Below are 27,714 nucleotides of genomic sequence, written 5' to 3' on the forward strand. Positions count from 1 at the left end.
CCTATCCAATGTTTTAGGATAGGATACGATAGGATGCAATACAAAACAAAATGCTAGGATATACAGTATATAAAGAATATATGATAAAATACAATAAGATATGATATATGATATGACACAATGTAATAGGATATGATACAATAACATAGGATGCAATACGGAATGATACAATGCCATAAGGTATGATACGCTACAATACTATCGGATAGGACATTTTTTGACAGGATACGATAGGATACACATGAAAAGATAAGATAGGATACGATATGATGCGATTTATACGTTAGGATGAGATATGATGGGATATGATAATAGATGATGTAATAGGATTTGATATGATAGAATGCAAGAGGATATGATGCAAAACATTACGATGGGATAGGATGGGATAGGATGGGATAGGATAGGATCTTTATGATAAGATACACTAGGTTAGGATAGAATGTGATAGGATTGGATATCTACGATAAACAGGATATTACATGATACAATACAATACAATGTGATGCAATATTATATAATATGATAAGATACTATATAATACGATAGGATATGATACTATATGATTTGATACAATACCAAATGATACATTAGGATATGAAACGATAATGTATAATACAGTGCCAAAGGATATGAAACACTACCATACGATCAGATAGGAAATTTTAAGATAGGATACAATAGGATATATACAATATATACAATATGATAGGATAAGATAAGAAATTTAGGGATGCACCGCTCCCGCTCCGATGCTGATGTTTTTAGATGGATTGGGTATCGGTCCGACGAGCCCGATCCAAATCCGCTACTGTGTGCTAGTCATGTTCGTTCATGTCAAGCTCCAAAAATGGCATAAAAGAACCATAAAAACACCATTAAAGCAGATCATATGACTCTTATTTAAAGCCACTTGAAGATGTGTGAATCAATGTATAGCTCTGTGAATCACAAAAGGCTGTGTTTAATAAGTAATTTATAGTATGCGCAAATCCAGTGAATGGCGCTGCTCTGTTTACACACACTCGCGGCTATTTTTAGCCTTCACACGTTGCACAACATTTGAGCGCTACTCACAAACAACATCTCAGATTTAGATGCTCAATAGTTTGTTTCACTTTTAATACAATGCGCCGGAGGTGCAGATGACCAGAATTTGAATAAGAAGTGAATTAAACTACTGTGAACTAGCCTACAAACAGACACATACAGGACTTCCTGGAGAGCTCAGAATGTCAAAATAAAAGCCTGAGGGTTTTAAAGTTAAAGGTGCACGATTGAAATATATTACTGTTGTATTTAAAATTCTAAAAGTCAATAATATTATTATTATTAATATCATTTGTTTACAAATTATGACAATAATTTGTAAACAATGGGTTCCAAAAATTTTTTTTATAAAAAAGTATTTTCTACTGAACACTTAGACTGGAATTACTGTTAATTTTGCTGCAGCATTATCCAGTAGACTAGTTAACAATAATGTTTTTCTTAATAGTTTGTACATTTATATTGAAATAATGTGTAGTTAAAGGTTTGTGTTTCTTTACATATTATTAGCATCACTCAGTGAGGTATAGATATTCTAAACTGATTATGAAAACACCAACACTGGTATCAGATCGGTATCGGACGATACTGAGATTCCAGATATCGGAATCGAATTGGAAGAGAAAAAGTGGTATCGGTGCATACCTAGTTATGATATGATACAATATTTACAATAGGATATGGTTTATGATATGATATAATACGATAGGAAAGGATATGATACGCTACAATAGTATAGGATAAGATAGAATACAATGTGATAGGATAGGATATATACAATACGATACAAAAGAATATAATCTATACGATAAAATGTGATATGATATGATACGATTCACTACAGTAGGATAAGTAATGATACGATAGTACTTCAGACTAGTTTTCAGATTCAGAATAGTTGTATTAGCCAGGCAATATTTCACTATGAGGGATTAGACTTGGCAGTTGCTAAAGAAGTGCATACATACAATTTAAATACAAAACAAACAAGAAAGAAAAATTACAACTTTAAATGCAAAAAGTACAACACAATAACTACTAATACGTGCAAATAAAGAATGAGAATGAATGGTAGCAGAGATGTGCAACAGTATGTGGCATATAAACAATTACATTAGTAAGGATGTGTGTGTTCTGTGTAGGGACAGTTTAGTGTAGGTTTGTATGTACAGATATATACTATAAAGGGGTGTGCAGTGGAGCCATTATCCATATTTGTCTCTGTACCTGTTCGTATGACAAATTGATCTTTATCTGTCGCTGTATTCGGATAGAACCGGTTATGGGGGTGGGGCTTATATAAATAAAATATGCCTTGTATATGCATTTTCATAATAATAGCCTAATGATAATAATATACAATTATTATTTTATTTCTTTTTTTATTTCTTTTTTCTTACCAGATGAAGCTGAATTTTTTGGCTACATTAACTGTGGAATATGTTGTGGTTTCTCCTGGTATTTCAGATATTAATATCTGCATGAACCAGAATTTTCGTTTGTCTGTGCATGTATAACAACATTATTCTGGAGGCAAGAGGTATCAAGCATATTGTGAAATGTCAAGCACACACTTTTGCAGTGAATAATAAATAAATATCAAACATTAAAATAAATTAAATTCAATATAGCCTACAAGAAGGTGAAAGTCCCATAAGTCTATGAGGAATTTTTACGATAGGACACCATTATTTAGTTAAATAATAATAATAATAATGTTACATTTATAAAGCACCTTAGTGTTCAAGAACATTTAACATTTTCAAATTTAGCACAGTTTAAATAAGAAGAAGAATAACAAAAGCATGTTTGAGATTCTTCATTTTAAGGAGGAATATTCCAAATAAATGAATACTCTTTGGAGCATTTAAACCTTTATGGAGCATTTTGACTTTTTTACCAGTTAATTACCTTAATCACTGATATGAATATAAATGTGGTCAACTTTAAGAGACAGCTAGACGAGCAGCGATGTGAAATCATCACTTCAGGTCAGGAATTTAACATTGCGCTCAAGTTTAAGCTATAAATAAATACATGAGAATCACGTGTGAATCGTGTGATACACTAACATTGACATTTCAAGAAGTGGAAAGTGGATATGATGTCGTATCTTAGTTAATGTTAAACTTGATAAGCTCCAGACGCGCACAATTTACAAAGACGGCAAACGGAGTAAAATCACAACGTGAGCATTTTCATTCAAAAGGTTTACACTTTAGAAATATTGGCTGCACAGATTCATAAATTCGGATGTTTATTTAAAATGTCGCTTTATCCTTGTGCTTTTTGGATAGTCAGTCAAATTAATATTTTTAGTATTATTCAGAATTAATCCGTTATTCATTTTGAAGTCATTATCCGTCCCTATTCGGCTTCATGAAAACAGTGCAGAGCAATAATGTTCTTAGGAATTCATTAAGGACACAGCTCTAGGGAAGAAACTGTCCATATGTCTTGTTGTTTTAATTTTAATGGTTCTGTATCTCATTTCTGTTGGAAGAGGCTGGAAGATACAGTGAGCAGGATGTGAAGGGTTGTCAATTATTTTGATTGCTCTCTTTTTGCAACAGGTGTTGTACAGATCTTGGATTGAGGGAAGACTACAGCCAATGATCTTTTCAGCTGTTTTGATGATGTGCTGACATTTCCTCCTCTCACATGTGGTGATTGAGCCAAACCACACAGTGTAAGATGAAGTGAGGACGGACTCTATAATGGCTGTGTAGAACTGTTTCATCAGTGCTTGTGGAAGATGAAACTTTTTCAGCGGCCGCAAGAAGTGCATCCTTTGCTGTGCTTTCTTGATGATTGAGGTGGTTTTATTGCCCCAGTTTAGATCTTGTATTATTATATTCCCTAAAAATGTGAAGGATTTTACGACTGTGACAGATGACCCGTTGATGACCAGAGGAAGTAGAAGTGGATGTGATCCACAGTCCACAGTCTTTAGTGTGTTCATCTCTAGTTTGTTAGACCTGCACTGGGACACCAGACGTTTCACCTCCTGTCTGTATGCAGTCTCATCGCTATTCCTTATAAGGCCGATGAACGTTGTATCATCTGCAAACATTAGGAGCTTTGCGGAGGTGTCCTTTGCTGTGACAGTGCTGTCGTTGGTGTATATGGAGTATAACAATGACGAGCCCTGTGGTGCTCCAGTGTTGAGTTTTAAAGAATTAGATGTGTGTTTGTCCAGTTGCACACACTGCATATTATTTTTCAGTGATCCACTGACAGATGGAGTCTGGCACAGCCAGCTGGGACATCTTGGTTTGCAAAAGCTCAGGAATAATTTGGTTAAAAACAGAACTAAAGTCTAAAAACAGAATCCTGAAAAAGTATGATCCTGTACAGTCCAGATGTTGTAGGATGTAGTACAGACTCATGTTCACAACATCATCTGCAGATCTGTTGGCGCTGTAGGTAAACTGCAAGGATTCCTTCCAGGGTTTTGTGATGGTTTTAAGATACACCAAATACAAGTGTTTCAAAGGTTTTCATTATCACAGACGTCAAAGAGACTGGCCCGTAATCGCTTAGACAAGAGACCCTTTTAGTTTTTGATACTGGAACGATGAGTTCTTAAAACAGACAGGAACTGAGAACAGGGCCAGAGACTGATTGAAGATGTCGGTGAAGACTGGGGCTAGTTGGTCTGTGCAGTGCTTCAAGCAGGCAGGAAAAACAGAGTCAGGTCCAGGTGCTTTTTTAGTTTTGAGTTTGCGTTAACATCTTGTTCACAGAAAGTTAATGGTGTTCGTGTCGGGGCATCGTCTGTTATCTCACAGACCTCTATGGAAGACTACGGATCTGTGGATCGACTCTGCTTGCTTTACTTTTCTGAGCTTGCTTTTCAACTGCAGTTTAGTGCCCCTCAACTTGGGTGGGATTATAGGCTGATCGTCATAGTTGCGCCACCTCTACTGCTGTGACATCATCTTAAACATGACACAAACACTACTGACATAAACAATAACACGACCGCTGGTTGTTAGACACTAGCTTATTGTGATGCTTCAAGCAGTTTTTGCATGGTGATTTTACACAGGTGAAATGTTGGCCTGGTTGTTTTAGAAGCAAGCTTTCCAGTAGCTGGTCAACTAAATAAAGTGAAGCTTTCAAGCAGAATATAGAGTTAATGTAACAAAACGTACCATCCTCCATCGTAGCTGAGTCCAGGGCACTCTCCCTCCCATCGCTCGCCGGTCTATTGCCATAGATAGTGTCCATTTGGTCGAAAGACTTCCACTTTCTTCTGTTTGAACGACTCCAGCTAATGTGGTCCTTGATGGCTCTGTAATCACTTTTTTTTTTTTTACTTTTCCCCACACTTTTGATAGGTCCAGTGGTAGCCGTGTGTGGCCAACAGCTGAGATAACTTCCTGAAAGTCTTTTTCGTTCCGTTCATCGCTAACAAGAGGATTGTTTCTTTTCACAATTTGAAAGTCGCGTGAACAAACGATACTGCTATCGCTTTTGCTAACTTTAAAGCTAGCGGGTTGATGTCCCGTGTCGCAAACCCAGTGACGCTTGTATTGACGATTCTCTCTGAGCAATCAGTGATCTGCAGGGTTTTGATGCTACGTACTATACACCAAGGTGGTACTAAAAAAAGTAACATGTTCTATCCAGAGTGGAAAACCCCCAAAAACGAGCAGGCAAGTCGAGCTGTACCATGCAGTGGAAAGCCCAATTAGTGGGGTGAGGTGGTTTTTGCCTTTCAAATCTGCAGTAGAAAGTGTTGAGGTCATTGGTTAATTGATGGTAGTTCTGGGTACAATTTATTTTCTTTCTGTAGCTGGTCATTCCTTTCCAGATTGATGATGGATTGTTGGTTTATAACTGGTTTGTTAGCTTTTCAGAGAACCTTTTCCTGGCTGCTCTGATTCACTTCTCCAACTTGTATTTAGCCTTTTTGAAGGGGTATTTATTTATACACTTCTGTGTGCCTGTTCATTACCTTGCCATAGTTACCTTAATTCTGGTGTGAACCATGTTTTGTCATTACTGTATTTGACTCGTGTTTTTGTCTGAACAAATTTTTCTTCGCAGAAACTAATATATGATGTTACTGTATCTGTGTATATAATACATTCAGTCCACTGCAGGAAATTGAGGAATTAAGATATTAAAATGTTCTGCTTAGTAGGAATGAGCCAGGTAAACTGAGAGTGTCCAGGATGTGGAAATAAAGTGAGAAGAGAATTGAAGTGAAGGCAGAAGTAGTAATGGGAACTCTGTAGGGAAGGGGTTAATTCCAAGTTCACTCTGATGGAATTCAATCAATGACATTGACCTAACCTCCCCTCACTCACTGGATAACTAGTGTAGGTCTGTGTGTGCACCTATTCTTAGGTTGAATTATTTGCATAAAATGCTTATGCAGATAGGTTAACAAAGAAACTGATATGAACAAACTGCAATTTATAGGGAAGGGTTTGCATTGGAGTTTCTTGAATGTTTCTTTCCTTCCATCTGGCATAAGAATACTGCTAGAATACGAAGAGTGAAGATGGACTAAAGTGCCATTTTATTGTCCTACATTTGGGTATCTCCAAAGTTTCTATTCTCTGTAATAAAGTTCTAGCCTTTACCTACAGGGATAGTTCAGTTAAAAATGAAAACTGTGATTTACTCACCCTCATGTGTTTTTTAAACCCTTATTATTTCCATGGAACACAAAAGGTGAATTTATTAAGAAAATCCTGACGATGTCTATATATCAAAAGGACAAAAAAGCTAAATAGAAGTAGTCTATATGACTCATATACATCAGAGACTATTTAGCAGGGACTGGCCTCTTTTATTCAAATGAATGGGAGAAATTGGAATACCCAACGGTCAACAGATGTAGAAAGGAAGTTTTTGCTTTACAGGTAAAAGAGCCAATCACCTTTTAGGGACAGACATATCCTGTTAATCAAAATGTTATTTTTTTTTAATTATCTGAGGTAAAGAAGCACAATTTCTGATTCCAGTGTTGTCAGATTTTATAGCTGATTTAAAATAAGTTCTTTGATCGTAATCTTGACCAACCATTTTAGAGATTTCTGTGTTTCCCCATTCAAGTAGATAGGAGCTGCACTGTCATGACTTGAAATAGCCTCCTGAGAGCATTCCAACATTGGCAGACAGTGGACTGGCTTGCTAGAAAGACTTTGTATAAATGCACAATACAATAGCTTCATGTAAGAAACACACCAAAATTGGTCATACAATTTTACATCTTCCCCTATGCATTTGGCGTCCATCAATGGTGTTGACCCATTTTCTTATCTGAACCCGAACACAAATGTGATTTCAGAACTTTGTCAGTTTATCAGTCTTGATTGCTAGACAAAGCCAACATAAGACTTTAAAAGACTTGAAATGTAGCACAAGGACCACTTTTATGATACATCTATAGTGTTTTCAGCTGTGGTCACTATGAACTGTTGTTTTAAAAAAAAGAGTTATATGAAGATTCTTCAAAATTCTCATTTTGTGCTTCACAAATAACAGCATGTGATTGAAATGACGTCATTTTCATGTTTGAGTGCAATTTAAATGTAAGAACCATGTTGTAAATATAATTATATTTCTTGTTGGGTTTGATGTAAATTCAAGCTCATCAGCATATCTTTTCTAGCCGTATCCTGTGGGACCCCAGTGGCCCCTGCGAACGGAGGCGTGCTGACTGCTGATTATTCAGCAGGAACACGAGCCACATACTTCTGTAATGATGGCTTTCGACTCTCCTCTAAAGAGGTGACCAGCACTGTGTGTCAGGCTGACGGCACGTGGAGTAACCTCAATAAAATCCCTCGCTGTACAGGTGAGAGCAGATGCCACGTGCACCAAAACAACTGATTTTAGATTGTCTTGTTAAATTTAAAAGTTGTGTCATGTGGCTTTTAATCCATATCTGTTAGCTTGATGTGATCTATATGTTTTCAGTGTGAACTATGCTGGTACATACTGTACGTAGATATCATTTACTTACAGAAGTCTCAAAGATACAGTAGCATAAATGTCTAAAGCTCAGATAAAGGATGTAAAATGATCTTGAAAAACTACAATAGGATTGTTTTAATGCAAGAAACCTTGGACTATAAAAGTGTTGAATATGTCTATTGCTAACCGTCATGCTACTGATTTTCTCCCAGTGGTGGTGTGTCCAAGTATCGGCTCTTTCACGTTGGATCATGGCAAATGGAGGATTGTCAACGGCTCTCGTTACGAATACGGCACTAAAGTGGCCTTTTCCTGTAACCCTGGCTACTACCGCCTTGGCCCTGCCCACATTCACTGTACATCCAATGGGACATGGAGCTGGAGAAATGAAAGACCTCGCTGCAAGAGTGAGTTATGCACTTTATTTGTTATTTCCTGCTCAAAAAAAGAATGCTATTTGAACTGTTAAATACACAAATTCCAGACCTTGTTAAGCGGGCCAGTTTAAGGTCATCCTGTGCAGACAGTAAGACTAATGTTGTTGTTGATTTAATGCTGATGTTTAAAGATAGCTGTATGTGTGTGACTTGAGAACAGATTCCCTCATCGACAGGCTCAGATGGAATCTGCAATTTTTTCTCTTTTTCTGGGGAAATCTGCAGAATTAAAATGTGTTAAATGGAACTGAGAGTACTATATATATATACTGTATATTAGGGCTGTCAAACTTAATCATAATTTCTTGTAGTTAATCACGATTAATCACAATATTTTTATAAACTTGAGTGGACAACATATGCTTCATCCACATTCATCACACAAAACCTACTCCACCAACAGAGCTGAACAACAGAACACAACTGTGTACAAATTATGGTAGTTGTTACTGTATTATGACAGGATTTATTCACTTCTTTTTATGGAGTTTTGACAGACATAATCTTTCCAGGAGCACAGTGGAATTAAAAAGCTCTATTCATGTGAATATTTGCACCACTCACGCAAAAAATTCTACACTGTCATTTACAATTGACAACTGAATTGACAACTCTGTGCAAAATACATCAACAACTCCTTTTAGACCCCGGTCACAATTGTAACCAGTGGGAGTAAATGAGTGTAGATTACCTGCAATGTTCCAGCAATGTCTTCAACTTCTGCATTGGCTATCAAAAAGAGACAATGTGACAGAACCTTGGAGACAGCAGCTGGGTTTCCGTTAGCCAGTAATCAGTACCGCCACTCCCTAAATGCGTATTATGCAGTCTGCGTAGGACACCAACTCCCTAGGGGGGCACCAGAAACTCTAACGGCTGCCCTTACTCACAAGTTATATGTTATTTAAGGACCCAGTAGCAGTCCTGGAACACAGACGATCACCTTGTGCTCACACGTTCACTTCATGCTCGCTCTGTGCATCTCTACATTGGCCTTGTGCTGGCACCGTGCCTCGCATTGCAAGGCTGGTGTTCAAATGGCAGCTGTTTTGCTGCTGCAATCATGTTACAAAGCTCCAAGCGCTATCTGTGCTTTGCGGGCATGTTCATTCTACTGCAGTGCTACATTGAAAAAATGCTTTGTGCTGATATTAGTATAATGTCTCACACCATCTGTTTTCCTGACAGTCAATGCATGTGACATTAGCGGCGTTTGAGCAAATTGACTCACTTGTCATGAACTACGTGTTGGGTCAAAAATCTGTTTCCCTGTGCTTCCCCGGTTAGTGTTTCCCTTAGCGCCATTAAACATTAAACATAGGGGGAACAAACTTAGAGAAAGGGGGAAACATAGGGGGAACAGACTTCAACAAAGGGGAAACAGACTTTGACAAAGGGGAAACATAGAGGGAACAGATTTCGACAAAGAGGAAATATAGGGGGAACAGACTTCAACAAAGAGGAAACAGACTTTGACAAAGCGGAAACACAGAGGGAACAGACTTCGACAAAGAGGAAACAGACTTTGACAAAGAGGAAAAAGGGGGAACAGACTTTGACAAATAGGAAACAGACTTTGACAAAGAGGAAACATAGAGGGAACAGACTTACAATGAAGAGGAAACATAGAGGGAACAGACTTCCACAAAGAGGAAACAGACTTTGACAAAGAGGAAACATAGAGGGGACAGACTTCAACAAAGAGGAAACATAGGGGGGACAGACTTCCACAAAGAGGAAAAATAGGGGAAACAGACTTCCACAAAGAGGAAAAATAGGGGAAACAGACTTCCACAAAGAGGAAACAGACTTTGACAAAGAGGAAACCTAGAGGGAACAGACTTCAACAAAGAGGAAACATAGGGGAACAGACTTACACAAAGAGGAAACAGACTTTGACAAAGAGGAAACAGAGGGAACAGACTTCGACAAAGAGGAAACCGAGGGAACAGACTTCGACAAAAAGGAAACAGACTTTGACAAATAGGAAGCAGACTTAGACAAAGAGGAAACAGACTTTGACAAATAGGAGGCAGACTTTGACAAAGAGGAAACAGACTTTGACAAAGAGGAAACAGACTTTGACAAAGAGGAAACATAGGGGGAACAGACTTCGACAAAGAGGAAACCGAGGGAACAGACTTCGACAAAGGGGAAACAGACTTTGACAAAGGGGAAACCGAGGGAACAGACTTCGACAAAGGGGAAACCGAGGGAACAGACTTCGACAAAGGGGAAATAGACTTTGACAAAGGGGAAACATAGAGGGAACAGACTTCGACAAAGGGAAACCGAGGGAACAGACTTCGACAAAGGGGAAACAGACTTTGACAAAGAGGAATATATATATACTGAATATTTATAAATCAGAATTTTGTGTCACTATTAAAGTTTTCTTAGAGTTATGGCCGTCTGCGCATTCACTGGCTTCCTCTATCCTCTGTGCTTCCGCGTTTGTCACTTCTCAACGGAACTTGCACTACGCCAACGTCAAAACCAGTGATTATAGTTTATAAAGTTAAAAATATGGATATTTTTCTCACAAAAACACATCGCTTTATTTCAGAAGGCCTTTATTAACCCGCTGGAGCTGTATGGATTACTTTTTTGATAAATGAATGCCCTTTTTTGGGCTTCAAAATCTAAGGTACCATTAATTGCGATTATAAAGCTTGGAAGAGCCAGGATATTTTTGAATATGACTCTGATTGGGTTTGGCTGAAAGAATAAAGTCATATATAACTAGGATGGCTTGAGCGTGAGTAAATTATGGGATAATTTTTGGGTGAACTAACCCTTTAAAAGCACATCATCTTGTAATTGTGACTTCCGAACTGGTAAGTAGAAGATTCTTATGTGGCGTTCTATGGTGATTTCATCATACCAGATGCAAATTATATCCCCCTGTTTGTGTAGGATAAAAAATAAACATTATTTTCTGTAAAATTCTGTAGTATTTTGAAGAAGTAGAAAAAAAGCACTGACTAAATAAGGCGGGACACCTGAGCAAATCCAGTTGGGTGTGTGTCACCACCGCAGTCATTCATCGGCAGGTGTTGTCTTCAGATGGTTGAGTTCCCAATGTTGTGCAGAGAACAATCGTCTGTCGTTACTACAGCAATGATGAATGTGTGGAATGCCTTCCTATGAGAGCCACAATCTAAAGATTACAGGCACTTTATGACTGATGGGATATGACACAAATGTGAACACAGTGCTGTGGTAATTTTAAAAACAACAACAATCAGATGGAGAATGATGAGAATTTGAAAATGATGAGATAATGATGCTGCAGGCAAACACTCATATGCTAATCATGCTGTTTTCCATTCAATGTCCGATGTGGGATATTATTATTTGATTTCTGAGATGAAAAATGGTGTTGTACAGTATTTGCTCAGAAGATGATGTATAAGGAAATTAAATGGCATAAATTGTGGCAGATAAGCAATGTGATGCAATGTAAGATGTACAATAATCATGATACAGTAGGGTCATTTTACATGTTTTGCACACCTGTCTCTACACATTTGTTTATTTTTTTTATCATATAATTTAGAAACTTTAAGCAATCTATTTACTTTACCGTTGGAGTCATTACCATGGAGTTTTCGCTCGACTTCCAAAAAATTCTTCATTTTTTTTCGTCCATGTTGTTTTTCAATTGTTTATTATGTTAAGATGCACTAGATGGACATCTTTGACCATTGCGCATCATCTGATGAAAAAATGACTTTTCAAATAGTGATGGTGCTGTTTTTTTTTTACACCAGTAATGTCCTGACTATACATGTCCTGATCAGTTGAATTCCACTTTGGTGAATAAAAGTACCAATAACTTTCCATAAGAGCAAAATCTGTACATTAATCCAAACTTTTGGCTGCTAGTGTATATCTATCACAAATGGATCTACAAAATGCCCAGATGGTGTAAAACCTTCAAAGCATTTTCAAGAATTGGTTTTATTTTTCATATGTAGAGATGATCCAACAAATGATAGGGAAAGGGATTCCCTAGATATGAAATAATAATACAAAATATTATTTATGGATGTGCAAATATACTGTAAATAGTGACACTATTGTATATCTTGGGTCACTAATGACCCTATATACTTTTGATAATCAAGCAATTAGAAAAAATATATTTTGAATTGTTAAATTGTCCATATGAGAAATCGTGAATAATAATAAAGAGGTGTGGGCATAACTCAGAACAGTGGATGAGTGAAAGGGGGTGGAATATTGTAAGGTATGCATTTAAGGTTTAAGGAGGCAACAGTTGTGAAGTTAGTTGCATCACTACTTTTAGTTCATTTTAGTTACTCTACAACACTGGATAAAGCTAAATAGGCATTTAGAAAATTGTTGTGCAAATCTTGAGTATGAATTGTTGTAATCCCACACAGCCAGTAAACTGAGATTTCTCTGTTTAAGAAGTTATTTCTAAAGACATTTTCCTCGTTTTGGAGTGTATTCTTTTCTCTAATGTGTTTCTGGGGGGTTGAAAGGAACAGAGGATGGGCTCTCAATTTGGGTGTAAATCACAGGTGTAAACTGTGACTAGATTCATTCTGTGATCTCTATTGCCTTTTACTGCAGTCATTTCATGCGGAGAGCTGCCCACTCCTCCAAATGGAAAGAAAATTGGGACGCAGATGATCTTTGGAGCCACGGGCATTTTTACCTGCAACTCTGGCTACATTTTGGTGGGCTCAACTGTACGGGAATGTCTGCCATCTGGTCTTTGGAGTGGAATGGAGACGCACTGTTTAGGTAACACAACAGACCTGCTCTCTTTCAAAACAATCTCAGATTGCATTCCAGCAATTAGAAATATTATACATGTATAATATTGATATATACAGTATATATAAATATATATATATATGACTCAGAAACCAGGATCGGGATTGACTGTGGAGGATCCGCTGAAGTGAATGTCTCTAATGTCAACTCAAAATATTCCTCCCACGTGTAAACACCGGTCACTGGTCACTCCCTCCACTGCTGTGCAATGAGACCGATAGAGTACATGGACTTCAGGGTTGCATCAGAAAAGGACACAAAACAGACGGGAATATTCTGGGATGGGTAGGTTCGCCTAGTTCAGGTGAATGAAGGGCAATGCTAGATCCATTTCGGTTTGGGTCGGTTGTTCTGTAGCAATGAGGGAGGTCACGAGGGCATGATCTAAGGGTAGCTATTTTAATAAGGGTAAAATTAAATACAAAACAGGATGAACATGGGAACAGGGCAAGACAGGAAACTAGAAAGCAAAAACCAGTTTGTTTCAGGGCAGGGAATTATGGGAAGTGTAGTCCATGGGAAACAGATGACAGGGCAAACACAAGGCAAACAACAGAGAATCGTAACATCCAGCCTGTCCAAGGTGGTGTTTAGCTAGTTAGCCAGCTGGTCACCCAGACTGATTAGCTAACAAGTATGCAAAGCCCCTCTTAAACCATTGACACAGACCAGCCCAGACCAGCTAACCACCTTAGACTGGTTTTATCTACTGAGACCTGGTGTCCCCATGCGTGGACACTACATTTTGTCTTCGCTATAGGCTATGCATAATTTAATTTCATTTAAAGCGGCTGATCTCACTTCAAGAGACTCTAAACTTCCACCTCTCCTAGTCATGTGACAAAACAACATGGTGCCAATCTCTGCTAAGTTTGTCTTTGGAAGAAATGGGAACAAAAATACATCTGGTTTGAAACGTCATTAAGTTTTTTTACATTAAAACCTAGTTCGCATTTCATCCGATATGCCATTTTAAAAATGTCATTGAATTTTTCATGAAACTACAGGCTAATTTTCCATAAAATCTATATTCACTATGCATTATAACATTGAAAATCAATGGATGCATCCAAAAGCTGAAAAATGTTGCTTTTAGAGGCTCTACATGGAGTTAGGATGAAAATAAGGTGCATTTCAAACTGTTCTGAGACCATTGCAGACAGACAGCAGGTTTAAGTCATTCCCTAATTAAGGAGCAATGGCGCATCCTATAGCTTTCTATGCAGCTAAGTGCATTCACTGCTAGTTTCCAGTCTAAAGTTCAGTTTCAGGCTTCAGACTATGTTTGGACCACTCAACATTTTTGGCACACATTGGACAATGATAATCAGTAAATAGATTCAGAATTATTCATGCAAAATTTTATTTTAACATGGTTGGCAGTGTTTAGATGAAGGTAGTCATTACTTTAGAATTATCTAAGCTAATTCTAATGTCTTTAACGTCTAAAAAATATGAATAACCAACACTCCTGGAAACATAATAAACTACTTTATTATCAAAAATCTGACTTTCTATAGCTTGGTATTATTAAAATTTACAACCGAGTCCCACTGTCCATATATGTGGACACAATTTTTTAGGAAAACTATTTAGTCTAATGGAAGGTGAATGGAAAATACAAACAGCAGTCACCCTCGGGTTTCTGGAAGTTAAGCCGTTTTTTTTTTTCTCTCAGCAATGTGGGTTTTTGTAACAATTCCTTTTGGTTTTCAGTGTTTCTCCATCACATGCCCCTGAAAACAGACTGCATGAGCATCTTTGTGTAATAGAATAATTTCACATTCAAAGCGTGAGATAGGAAATGAAGTGAGGACGCTGGAATGGGACGGAGGTACAGAAATGATTTTTGCATTAGTTCGGCGGGCGCTGTGCTCTGTGAAGTGTGCTGGCATCTGTGGAGCTCCACCATCAATCATATCACAGGAAACAACTGACAGCTTTTGATTTGCTATCTTTCTTTCTCTCTCATCACATCATCACTGGATAAAACAATATTGTGCATTACTGTGTCCACCAAAAGATCCTTCAAATCTTTTTTCCAGTTCCTTGGTCTTACTTATAGACATTGGATGCATCAATATTCCTGTTTTCATTCTCAGCATTTGATCATGAATACTTTTTCAGTGGCCTTGGTTCTGGATACATTTTTACCAATTATTTTCTTCATTAGCATTACATAAAGATATTCTAAGCCATGAACCAAACCAGCCACCTTCGAGATGAATTACAAACTTTGAGTTTTGTCCAAACGTTTTTGAAAGTATAAGACTGTATACTTAACATCCCATGAAGCATTGCGAACCTATGGAAAAATATAAAAATACTGATATAAAGATGTTGATTATAACTATAGAACCAATATATTTTAACTATACTGCAATTTATTCAGATATATCCAAATAGTTTAATGCTTTGGGAGTGTAGGGAGGCGGATACGATTATGTAATTCACAATCCTCATGGAATTAAGTTGTCGCTGCAGAGCTCTTTTGCCTTGGTTCGTTTGCCATGATTCCCTGATTGGTGGATCTTTCTCTTCAGGATTCACGAGTAGTGTAGTTCACCAGGAATTCTGCTATTTAAAACCATTTAAAAAAGATATAAACTTGGAATTATCCAGACTGATGGCTTCCACAGGAACATATGCCATCGATTAATAACCTCTGAGCTCACGGTAGGTCTGTTTTTAAAGGTTTATAAGTTATTGTTAATTTTTACTTCCAAAACCAGAATATTGCACTCTATTTTCCTTTCCATGGTAACCATGGCGATTTCTCAGATTGGTGGAGCTCTTTTCAGGTTCATGTGTAGTGTAGTTCCTCACTGGGATTTCGTCTATAAACACACCAATTTATAGCTTCTACTGAGTCGTATATTGTTGTTTAACAATCTTGGATGGTTAAAGATTTAACATTCCCGAATGCTTTTTCTCCAGCCGGTCACTGTGGCATTCCAGAGAGGATCGTGAATGGTCAAGTGATTGGTGAGAATTTTGGCTACAGGGATACGGTGGTATACCAATGCAATCCAGGTTTCCGGCTCATCGGCTCCTCAGTGCGCATCTGCCAACAGGATCACAACTGGTCTGGGCAGCTCCCATCCTGTGTGTGTAAGTTTTTCCGCAGTACAAGAATAATGAGTGCTTTAGGGAATGTTTGGTTTGGATCCAAGGGATTGACTTGAAATGTAATGCAAGTAATCCCAATTAAGCCAATGACAGGCAAGGCATCAAACAAAAATGTGTAGAACAGGAAATGCTGACATTGCCAATGAAACATTTGATGAGGGAAAACACCACTTGAATTTGTGTGGGTGATTTGTGGAGTAATGTTGATTACCACAATCATTTTTTTCAAGGATTTAAAGGCAGAAATGCAAAGCTTATATAAGCGCTTACATTATTTCTTCTATTAAAACTCATGTGTTATTTGATTTGTTCAAATCATTGTTTTGGTGGCGGATTTGTCACCAATGATGTGTCATCATCGCAAACAAAGTTTAAAATTAAAATGGCATGGTTTAAATTGGATATAACTCTACACAGAAAAGGTTAGTTAGTGATTTTATCATACTTAAATCATTTTTACATGCAAATTGTTTGAAACTTGGAACTACATTGAGTGTTAAGTCATACAGGTGACATGAGGGTGCATCAGTGATGACAGAATCTTCATTTTTGAGTGTACATTCATTTTATGCGGAACACAAAAGGAGATGTTTGAATGAATTTCACCTCTTTTCAGATCAATGGAAGTAGATAGTTCCTTACTTTATAATAGCAAAAACAAAAGACACAAAAGTATAGCAAAGGTTGTATATGTGGCTCATGCCTCATATTCTTAAAAAAGTAGTTTACCCAAAATGTTTAATTCTCTCATGATTTACTTACCTTTAAGCCATCTCAGATGTGTATGACTTTCCTTCTTCAGCAGAACTGAAGTGAAGATTTCAGCACATTTCAGCTCTGTTTGTCCATACAATGCAAGTAAACGGGTGCCATCGGGCTTCTGGCTGTTTGACAGTCAAAAGGCATATTTAGGCAGCATAAAAGTAATCCACATGACTCCAGTCGATCAATGAATGTCTTCTGAAGCAAACCAATAGGTTGGTGTAATAAACAAATCAATAATTTAAAAGTTTTTATTTTTAAATCGTTGCTTCCGGACAGCACTGGATTGCTGTTTGAAAGTGACGTTCGTTCCTCTGTTGTATACAAAGCATGTGCTTCCAACTTCTCATGTGAATGTGCCATTGCGCTCACATCACGTGATGCGTAGACTGCTGGCAGGAGGTGAGTTTTTTAAAGTTAATAAAGTTTTAATTATCTATTTATTCTTTGCACAAACCTACCAATTTGCTTCTGAAGGCATTAATTGATCGCCTGGAGTCATGAGGATTACTTTTATGCTGCCTAAATATGAATTTTGGACCATCAAACAGCCAGCAGCCTGATGGCTGACAATTCACTTACATCGTATGGATAAAAAGAGCTGAAATGTGCTTATAAAAATCTTCACTTCAGTTCTGCTGAAGGAAAGTCATACACAACTGGGGTATGGTTAAAGGTAGGTAATTCATGAGAGGATTTACATTTTTGGGTGAACTAACCCTTTAAGTCTCTGTAGGTAAACAATATGTATGCAAAATACTGGTTCGTGTTCAAGAGCGTAGATTTGGCTTGAACATTGGGGGTTGCAGTGTGAAGCATTTACCCATGTTTCCATTGATCATGGGATAAATAATGGGAGGTGGGGGGTGTACTTGCTTGTTTTGATTATTTGGGGGGTGTTATCTCCCCCTCCCCATCCTCCCCAGAAGCTATGCCCCTGTGCATGTTAATGAACACTATGAGAGAAGCTCAATCACAACTTGCGTTGTTTAGCCATAGTCTCATACATTGAGTGTTCCGCATATGAAAGTAAGTCACACAGGTGACACGAGGGTGCGTCAGTGATGATCTTCATTTTTGAGTGTATATTCTTTTTAACAGTAATATTTCTCCTTCGGTTTCCCAGCCGTAAGTTGTGGTCACCCAGGCAGCCCTATCTATGGTCGCACCGTTGGCGACGGCTTCAACCTCAATGACGTGGTGACCTTCTTCTGTAATAACGGCTACATTCTGGAAGGTCCGTCTCAAGCGCAGTGTCAGCCGGACCGCCAGTGGAGCCAACAGCCGCCCACATGCAGAGGTTTGGCCCAAATGACTTCTTTTCTCATTTCAGTGAAGTTTAAACACAGTGGCACTGATGGAAATGACTTTCCGGCTGCTGCGGTTAAAAAAGGAATGACCAACTGGAGCTCAGAGAGCCCTCTGGTCCTCTTTTCAGCCAACACGTAAATCATTCAGTCACGCTCTGAATAGCAACAGTTTATCTCTGTAAATCACATCATAAGATGAATAATTTTAATGTAATCCTGGCTTTGTTAGTGGCATGTCTCTGTGTCTCAGAGGAGCTTGATTCTGACAACAGAGCGGTTGAAGTGATTAATAGTGATGTACAGCTGATTACATGACTGGATTCTTATTTATTTGGTTCTGTCCATTCATTCACTTCAAAAGAGCATTTTATCTCACCATATTGGTGAAGAATCTGTATTTTTACTTATCCTTCTTCTATGCAGCTTTAGTAATACAATGAGTGTAATATTTTTAATCCACCGTGGCTCCAAGAAGTATTTCACTTGAAAACGTATGAATGTCATTGCATTAGATATGAAATGTAAAAGCAAGAGGCATTTTTTAAAAAAATAAAAATAGCACAAGTATGTTTTCAAGACAAGCAAATTTTTTATTTTTATTTTAAATATCTAGTATTTAATCAACCTAACTTAACACATATTAGATTGATAAAATAATAAATGTAATACAATCAGAATCATTGTATTGCAGAAAGCCACACAATACATTTTAATAGGATTTATACAACAATATAACTATATATATATAAATATATAGGTTTTGTAACCCTTGACTGAAATGTTTCTCATGATCTTAAAAATATTTTGATTTGAAGGTGTTTGCTTAAATGTTTGAAATTAGTTTTGTAGACAAAAATATAATTGTGCCACCATATTAATTTATTTCAAAAATTGTATAAAAAAAAGTTTTTGAAATTGATGACTTGGAGCAAATAATAAAGAAAAGCAGCTAATAAGTGCTCAATATAGATGAGAACTCTTTCAATACTGTTAAAAAAAAAAGCATCCCAGGGTGATACCTCAAGAAGTTGGTTGAGAAATTACACTTCTGCAAATTCTAGGCAAAGGGGGACTCATTTGAATATGCTAAAATATAACACAGTTTTGATTTATTTTGGGTTTTGTTTAGACACAACATAATTTCCATTGTTCCATTTATGTTATTTCATGGTTTTGATTATTATTCTAAAATGTGAAAAAAAAATGTGTTTCAAAACATTTGACTGGTAGTATGTGTGTGTGTGTGTGTGTGTGTGTATATATATATATATATATGGTGAAGAATCTGTATTTTAAATATATATCATTATTTATTTTTTCTTTTTTTTCTTTTTTTTTCTTTTATGAAATGAGAACTTGAAGGTTTCGCAAAAGAATCATTGCAGTTGTGCTGAGAAACCGTTAGATTCAATTTTGGAGTTAAATTTAAATTGTACTACATTTGGCAGCATTTTGCCATTGTTCTTCCAGAAGTTTCAAGGCTAAAAGGAATAGTTCACCCCCAAAAAAATCAATTTTATAAATGTTGTCATAAATATATATATATATATTATTAATATTTTAATATAATATTCTAAATATCAAATTTAATTTAAATATAAATGTTTATATTTTATTATATTTATTTTTCGGCCTTATAAGAAGTAATAAGAAAAAAAGAGAAGTAATCTCCATCTAAGTAAAACAGACACCTATAATTTTATATTTTCTTTATTTATGAAATGTGGAATTGTTCGAACACATATTATAGAATGAGCCTGATATTTTTATGCCTCTCTTGTTTCTTCAGTCGTCAACTGCACTGATCCCGGTATACCAGCTAACTCAATCAGAAAGAGCAAAATTGAGTATGGTAACTTCACTTTCGGAACCTTGGTGTCCTATGACTGCAATCCGGGCTATTACCTCTTTGGGTCATCAGTTCTAACCTGCCAGCCAGTGGGTTACTGGGACAAGCCATTACCAGAATGCTTGGGTACATCTCTATTGGTCCTCTCCATCATTTTATTCCATTTTTTGTTACTGTGACTTTTCATCATTGACAGTCTGTGAACTCTCTCCATATAAGAGAAGATAGAAAGTGTCACGGGTCAGCCAGCATACAGTCAAGATTCTTTACTGTCTGTGAAAAGATCTTCTTAGGGGCCATCTGTAACTCTGCTCTGGCAATGATGATGATGATGATGAAGACGATGATGTAGGAACCCAAGTGCAGTTTATTTCCAAATGTGAAATCCAAAAACCCTAACTCTAAACGTGAACAAAACAAAAACATGAACTTGACTTAACATAACTTTACATGACTTGGTAGACTATGAAACAAAACATGAACTTGACTAAATTTCCGAACAACGTTACAACACGCAATACCTGACAAAACACAATGGCAAACATGAGGGCTTAAAAACAAGGACATGGTTAACTAGTAAACAAGACAACCAATCACAAGACTAAACTATAAACAAGATAACAAGACTAAATTAACGTAAACCAATGAAAACAAGACATATGAACAGGGGAAACACATGACAAGATCACATGATGGAAACAGGAATCACATGACATAAAACAGGAACTAGATTTTCAAAATAAAAGACATGAAAACATGAACCAACAAAATAAACATGACACCATCACTCAAAATAGGTCTCGTATTCCTGCTTAATGTACAAAGGCAACTATACAGTACGTAAGCCATTAGTAGGTCGATTCCCTGAAAAGTGTAAACATGCTATCGAAGCATTGCTCTGTTTATTTGAGCATCCCGACATAGCAACATTGGCTCAATCAATGGCATGTGTTTGGCTCAGGACTATCTGTTTCTCTGACCAATGGCAGATTAGAGATTGTACAGAAAACTTGTTTGAAAACAGTGAGATGGAGCGCAGTAGAATGTAAAGTTTTTTTTTTAAAGAACGCGTCCTTGTGTGAATGGCCCCTTATGTTTTGTGCTGTTTTTAATTATTTTTCTAGGCAAACATTAACTATGTTAGATAGACTTCTTTGACTGTTTTGAAACATCTTGTTCCATGGGCATCGCATTTTTCAATGTTAAATTGAAGTCTTCCTCAATTGCCATTTGTGACCCATTTTACTTGTGTTGAATGACGTATTTCCAAATTAGACTAGATGTTTAGCGAGGAGAAAATATAGGTTTGGACTTTATTTTATCCATCAGAATTTAACACACCTTTTCTACGGTTAAGAAAACCGAGGAGTTTTAAGGTCAACAGTGAAGCGGCGGCTCAGAGCGCAGAATCATTAGAGACACGTGTTCATTTGCCTGCGAGTGAGTAATTAACTCTCTTTAACGTTTTCCATCTCTGTCCCCATAATTGCATTTAAACCTGAATTTGAACATTTCCTGTCAGTTTTTGTTCAACTCCACCGAGCTACTTAGATTGTCAGAGAAAAGTGATCAACCCTGCTATCTGTTAGACTTTTTCTCAAGTGTTAGTTAGTTAAAGGCCCTATGCTCGATTCCGAGCCATGGCGACTTGATGGATGAACAATCTGTAGGAAGATCGATCATGTGCCAGTTGGATAAGTTGGGCCAAGGTCTTCTCCGTTGTTGTCTTGATAGTGTCGAGCCATCGGGTTGCTGGTCTTCCACTTCTTCTTGTTCCTACGATGCGTCCCATCATAACGTCCTTCTCCAGTGAGTGATCTGTTCGTACGATGTGTCCAAAGTAGGCAAGTCATAGTTTGGTGATCCTTACTTCGAGAGACATGTCCTGTTTGATTTGCTCCAATATAGATTTGTTTGTCCGTCTGGCTGTCCATGGTATAGACAGGGTTCGTCTCCAGCACCACATTTCGAAGGCGTCGATTCTTTTGTTGTTTCTTGACTGTCCAGCCCCCGCTGCCATATGTTACAATGGGGAAGATAAGACTGTGAACGTGTACTCAAGTGTACGCAAGATAATTCTTTACTTTACTTGATGAAGGCCTCTCATTGCTTTTAGACAGGGAATTTTAATTAGCAGCCTCTCTTTACCCATCAGCCTTTCAGTATGATGAATAATATTAAAGTTTTGACCAGCTCTGTTGTATTCAGGTGCATTTCCAACTCAATATAATGCAAACAAATGCAAATAAATAAAAAAACAAGCTTAGCTATATTGAATTAAAGAGCCAGTTTGTTCATTATATGCACCCAAGAGATGTCATGTCATACACCTACACATTTTTCAAATTGGCCAGCTGGTGGGTCGTCTGAACAACTAGTCAATGAGTTGGACTGAAATCTGAAGTATTAATTGTTTTGTTTTTTTTTAAATGTTAAAATCAATGAATATTCACAATGTAGTCACAATGAATTTGCTGGCGACTAACTAGCATTGCGAATATTGTAATTACTTTAGCTTTTTTATTTCCTAAAGAGCATGCCTTTAGAGTAGTTTTGCATTTTTGCTTGTCTTGCCTCTTTGCAAGTATGAGGGTGTTAGGACAGAAATCTTTTAGTAGCGTCTCTGATTTAAACGTCAGTAGCAAAAATAACGTTTGAGTTGGTAAGGTCAATGAATTGCTGTAAATTGGTTCAAAATATTAGATATATAGATACTGTATCAAATATGTTCAAAAAGCAGAAAATATGAATATATAACTATATCTCCCAGCCAAAAAATGTGTCTTAGCAATTTATGGATGCTTAGTGAAACCTTTCCAACAGATAGTCAACACATAAACAGGCTAAATAACTCTGTACTGAAGAAAACTATCATAGTCCTCACAAAAACACTGATTAAGAATAATAAGATAAACGTTGTTTACAGCAGGCGATTTTAAATCTAACAGTGATTACCTTAAAGTTTATTGTTGAAGGCATTGAATATGTTACAGAAGCAGTGCTTTAAAAGGCATGAGTTGAGAGACACAATCGCTGTAATTTTGTCTTTTATGAGGGCCTTTTCCTCTGTGCTGAAATTCGCCCACGCAACATTTGTTTCTCATGACATCCTCAAAAGTGGGTTACATTCAGACTCACATAAATCTGTGCGTGCAGAACTCCACAGAAAGCTCTGCTGATTCCCACACAATTGGAACACCTACACATGCCCCAATCCTTTTGTGTATATTTATTAAATATTTTAGGCTTTTTGATTATGCTAATGCTAGTAATGCATCACTCTCAGCTCATATTTTACCATGTTTAAAACCAGTCCGCAGAATTAAAAAAATGTTTCCCCCAAATCAGCACAGATTATGCAAAAAAAAATAATAATAATAATAATTACAAAAAGGACACTCCGGCATGTGGAGTCGTGTGGGCCAGGAATCAAACCACCAACCCTGTGTTTAGTGGACAACCTGCTCTACCACCTGAGCCACAGCCACACCTGCTCTTCCTGCTCATAGAGTGCGTGTGCATGCTCAAAACGTGTCATGTGCTCTCGCAAATCTGTTAGAAAGAGTTCAACATTATATCGGGTCGATGTGTCTTCATGTGTTTGTGACAAGTGCAGTTTCACATAGAGACTGGCTCATGTGATGCGAGTTTATCACAAATATAGGATTATAAATAATTAAGTAATTCCACTGTCATAAGGGCAAACGTGTATTTTTGATAAAAGAATGCAGAATACGGTTCCATTTTATTAATGAAATATTTACAGCTGTAAATCATGCACCAGTGTATGACGTATTGCTGAATGAGTCTGTCAGACTAAATTTAAGGTTATTGATCATCGTTGGTGAATTGCTCCAACACCTGAAATATGATGAATTTTGATAATATAACACAAGAAAAAAATGCCTGATAAAACGTTAGTTACACATGTAACTGTGGTTCTGTGAATTCCGGTTGACCGCCAGAGGCAGTACTAAACACTACCGGATTATCGCAGCCCCAGCCAGATAGGTCGAGAGAATATACCAACAAAGTCACATAGTGACGTATGCTGAACCCTGGGGGTTATAAACCGCAGCCGCTCAGCACTCTGCCTCGGTACGCCTTTCTCGCGCATTCCGAGTGACCAAGAACTCTGGCGGTCAGTAGGAATGAAACAAAACTTCAATTAAGTGGCCAGAATTTACTGCTGTTTTTAGTGACATTTAGCATAGGCTACCTTATTTATTATTTACTTGACTATTTTATAGGCCTATATACAATCTTATTGTATGTAAATATGTAACCGGTCCTGCTCTATCTGCTCCGAACTGGCATCAGCTGGCATGGGAGGTGTGCGCACTAACAAGGAGGCTAAAGGTGGAGGCACAGCCTCAAGCGTCCGCCACTTGTGCACCTCTTGAGTAGAAGCAGGGGAGTTAGGTTTACACCCACTGGCCACAATTACACTCACTACCTCTAAACCTAACTCTCATCCGGGTCACGGCACCACTGTAACCCACTCCGAAAGGGATTTGAACCAGCGTCTCCGGCATGGGAGATGGGTGTGCTAACAAGGAGGCTAAAGCCCTGGATAAGTACCACAATTGCCATAAGTACCTCCACAGCACAGTTAGTCTGTGGCTCAAGTTACCCCTTCATTGAAATAAAACCAAAGATATGTACCAAAGGCTAAATATCATTTAACATTGTTATGAATTTTGTAATAGGAAGTTGCCGGTTATGATGTTCATTTATCAACAACAACAACAAAAACAAAACCAGGCCATTTAAGCTATGAAAATATTGGAACGAACTAATGTATATAGGGGGGCTTTAACTTGGTACAACTATTTATTGTTTACATGCATAATTTGTAGTATTTACAGTGATATGTAGAACCAGTGCTAAAACGGTACCGTCTCTTTAAGACTACTGGCTGTTCCGTGTTTTGTTTTGTGAGAGCATATTAATGCATTCTTTATTAGAATACTTGCTATAAAAATATAGTCATTGAGACGTTATCAATGACAAATGGATCTTTGAACACGCATTAAACTGAATGCGGCAAACCAAACTCTCAACACGCAGTGAAAGGAACTCTGTGCTGAACTTCGCATATTAAAAGATGGATATTTGGATTTTTAGAATACATATCAAGATCGTTTAAATGAAGATTACGATTTATCGGGAAATACGTTTTTTACACAATCATGATCCCATTTATTATTTCTTTTTAGTCATATAGGTTAAACAAAGCAAAATCCTATTCTTTTCATGTACTGTCTGGAACCTGCTTAAGCACCCCCTGGGGAATGTATCTGCAGTATCTCACTTCCAAGTTCCAATAGTAGCTAGAGTAGGTCTGATGCGCAAGCAGAAGAAGTACAGGCTAAGGATTTTTTTTATATATAAATATTTATATTTTTAAATGCATAAATAGTTGAGCTTCCTGTCTGATCTCTGCAATGTTTGTTTGCTGATGCTTTTGTTCTGCAGAGGTTGACTGCGGCCACCCTGGTTCTCCTCCTCATGCGGTTGTGATTGGAGACAAATTCACCTTCGGCTCTACAGTGCACTACAGGTGCTTAGACGACAGAGTTTTGATTGGGGACTCCACACGCACTTGTCAGCTTAATGGCCAATGGAGCGGTTCGCAGCCCCACTGCTCAGGTAAGATTGCCCACCAAAAAACCCAGAGTTGCGTGCGAGATTTTAAGAGGTTTCTACTATAGTTGTAAAATCTGATTTGAAGAGCCAACCCGATCTCATTAAAAGTCGTACATCATTTACGAGTTCGTATGGTCTTGCACAATGTTGTTGTTCACGTGCAAATTACCGGCTGTCTAATCTGGAATTAAGTGCGAGTTCCACACACGAGGCGTTAAGGACATACTTATTAATATTATTCCCTTACCCAAACCCCTTATCTAAACTAAACCAATCAGTAAAGTGTGTAAACATGATAAGAAGCTTTTGTGTGTCAGAAGCAAGTAATCGTCATTGTGTTGGATGAGTTGTGTTTGTTGCCATAATATGTCCAATTGAAATGAAGTATAATCTACTGTTACAGATCCCAAGTTTTTAAATGTAAAAACTGTAATGCAGGGCCTTTTATGACTTATTGCACTCTTCTAAAAATGCATTATTTACAGAACTTTTGCACCTGCTTGTTCAAACTAGTTTTGAATTTCATTTGAAAGAGAAATTATAAATTTAAATGAACACAGTGGTGAGTGTAAGCCATTATGTGTCAGTCTAACATGAATTAATTAAGTTCAACTGAATAATGACTTCTGTCTCTGCGTATTGAAACAGTCGGTGACACACTATGCCGTCTCTTCGTTCTGACACGCTGTCTGTTTAATTCGACACAGATTTCTTTCCTTACTATAAAAGAATACTTCCCAAAAATGAAATTCTGTCATAATTTATTCACAGCCATGTTGTTCCAAACTACCTTTCTTCTGTGAAACACAAAAGGAAATATTTTGCAAAACGTTCATGTTGCTCTTTTCTATACAATGCTGTCAAGCTCCAAAACGGACAAAAAAAGCTTTATTTGTAACATCTCTTTCTTGACTATGTTATATTAATGCTAATTAAATGCTCTCATTTCCATTATGAACTGGATGCCACTCACATGCAACGGTCTTGACACAATAGTTTTGCTTGCTATTTAAAAACGTAGTTGGCAGGACACAGTATGCACTGCACAGTATTCACTAAAGAGAAAAAAGAAAATTCTGGATAGCAACAGTTCAACATCAAGATTTTAACAAAATAATTAATTTGATTTTGGTTTCTCACCAAACTTTATCATATGACTTCAGAACATGGCACAAGTCGCATGGAATTATTTATTAGACTTGTGCATTTACTTTTTGTGTCCTTTTGAAGTTTGAAGAGAAGGAGGTCACCATCCACTGTCATTGTATAGAGAACAGTGAGCAGGACATTTCCTGCAGTTTAAAGAAAGAAGGTAATTGGGTTAAAACAACATGTGGGTATGCAGCGGGAGTTTCCTCTTTGTTCTGCCTGATCGTCCTTCTTTTATTCTTTCTTTTTGAATATCTCTTATTTACCCTCATTCCCACTCTGTCTGCTTTTGTCTCTTTGCCTGTGTTCAAAATGGTGTTGTAACTTACTACTTACTGAATTCTGCACAGTATATACTGTATACTACATACTATTTAAAAAATAAATTGGATGTGAAACAGAAAGCAGTGATTAGTCTCTTGTTGCCAAACCTTTGACTAAAACAGCAAAGGTCTGGACTGTATTGCAACTTAAAGGAATATTCTGGGTTCAATACAAGCTAAGCTCAATTAACAGCATTTGTGGCATAATATTGATAACCTCAATCATTTTTCTTTCTTTAAAAAAAGCAAAAATCAAGGCACATTGAGGCACTTACAAAGGCAGTAAATGGGGCCAATTTTTGGAGGGTTTA

General features: G+C 37.3%; 1 protein-coding gene across 1 annotated transcript in view; it reads left to right on the forward strand.

Moving 5' to 3' along the window:
* Window positions 1-27,714, forward strand: part of csmd3a (CUB and Sushi multiple domains 3a) — a 372,265-nt gene that overhangs the window by 279,037 nt on the left and 65,514 nt on the right. Inside the window, exons 50-56 of the mRNA XM_052143551.1 lie at window positions 7,682-7,867; window positions 8,199-8,393; window positions 13,026-13,199; window positions 16,170-16,343; window positions 18,250-18,423; window positions 20,223-20,408; window positions 25,761-25,934. Of these exons, the coding sequence (XP_051999511.1) occupies window positions 7,682-7,867; window positions 8,199-8,393; window positions 13,026-13,199; window positions 16,170-16,343; window positions 18,250-18,423; window positions 20,223-20,408; window positions 25,761-25,934 (1,263 nt within the window). The remainder of the gene's footprint in view (window positions 1-7,681; window positions 7,868-8,198; window positions 8,394-13,025; window positions 13,200-16,169; window positions 16,344-18,249; window positions 18,424-20,222; window positions 20,409-25,760; window positions 25,935-27,714) is intronic.

Source organism: Xyrauchen texanus, chromosome 15, assembly GCF_025860055.1.
Source record: "Xyrauchen texanus isolate HMW12.3.18 chromosome 15, RBS_HiC_50CHRs, whole genome shotgun sequence".
NCBI lineage: Eukaryota > Metazoa > Chordata > Actinopteri > Cypriniformes > Catostomidae > Xyrauchen > Xyrauchen texanus.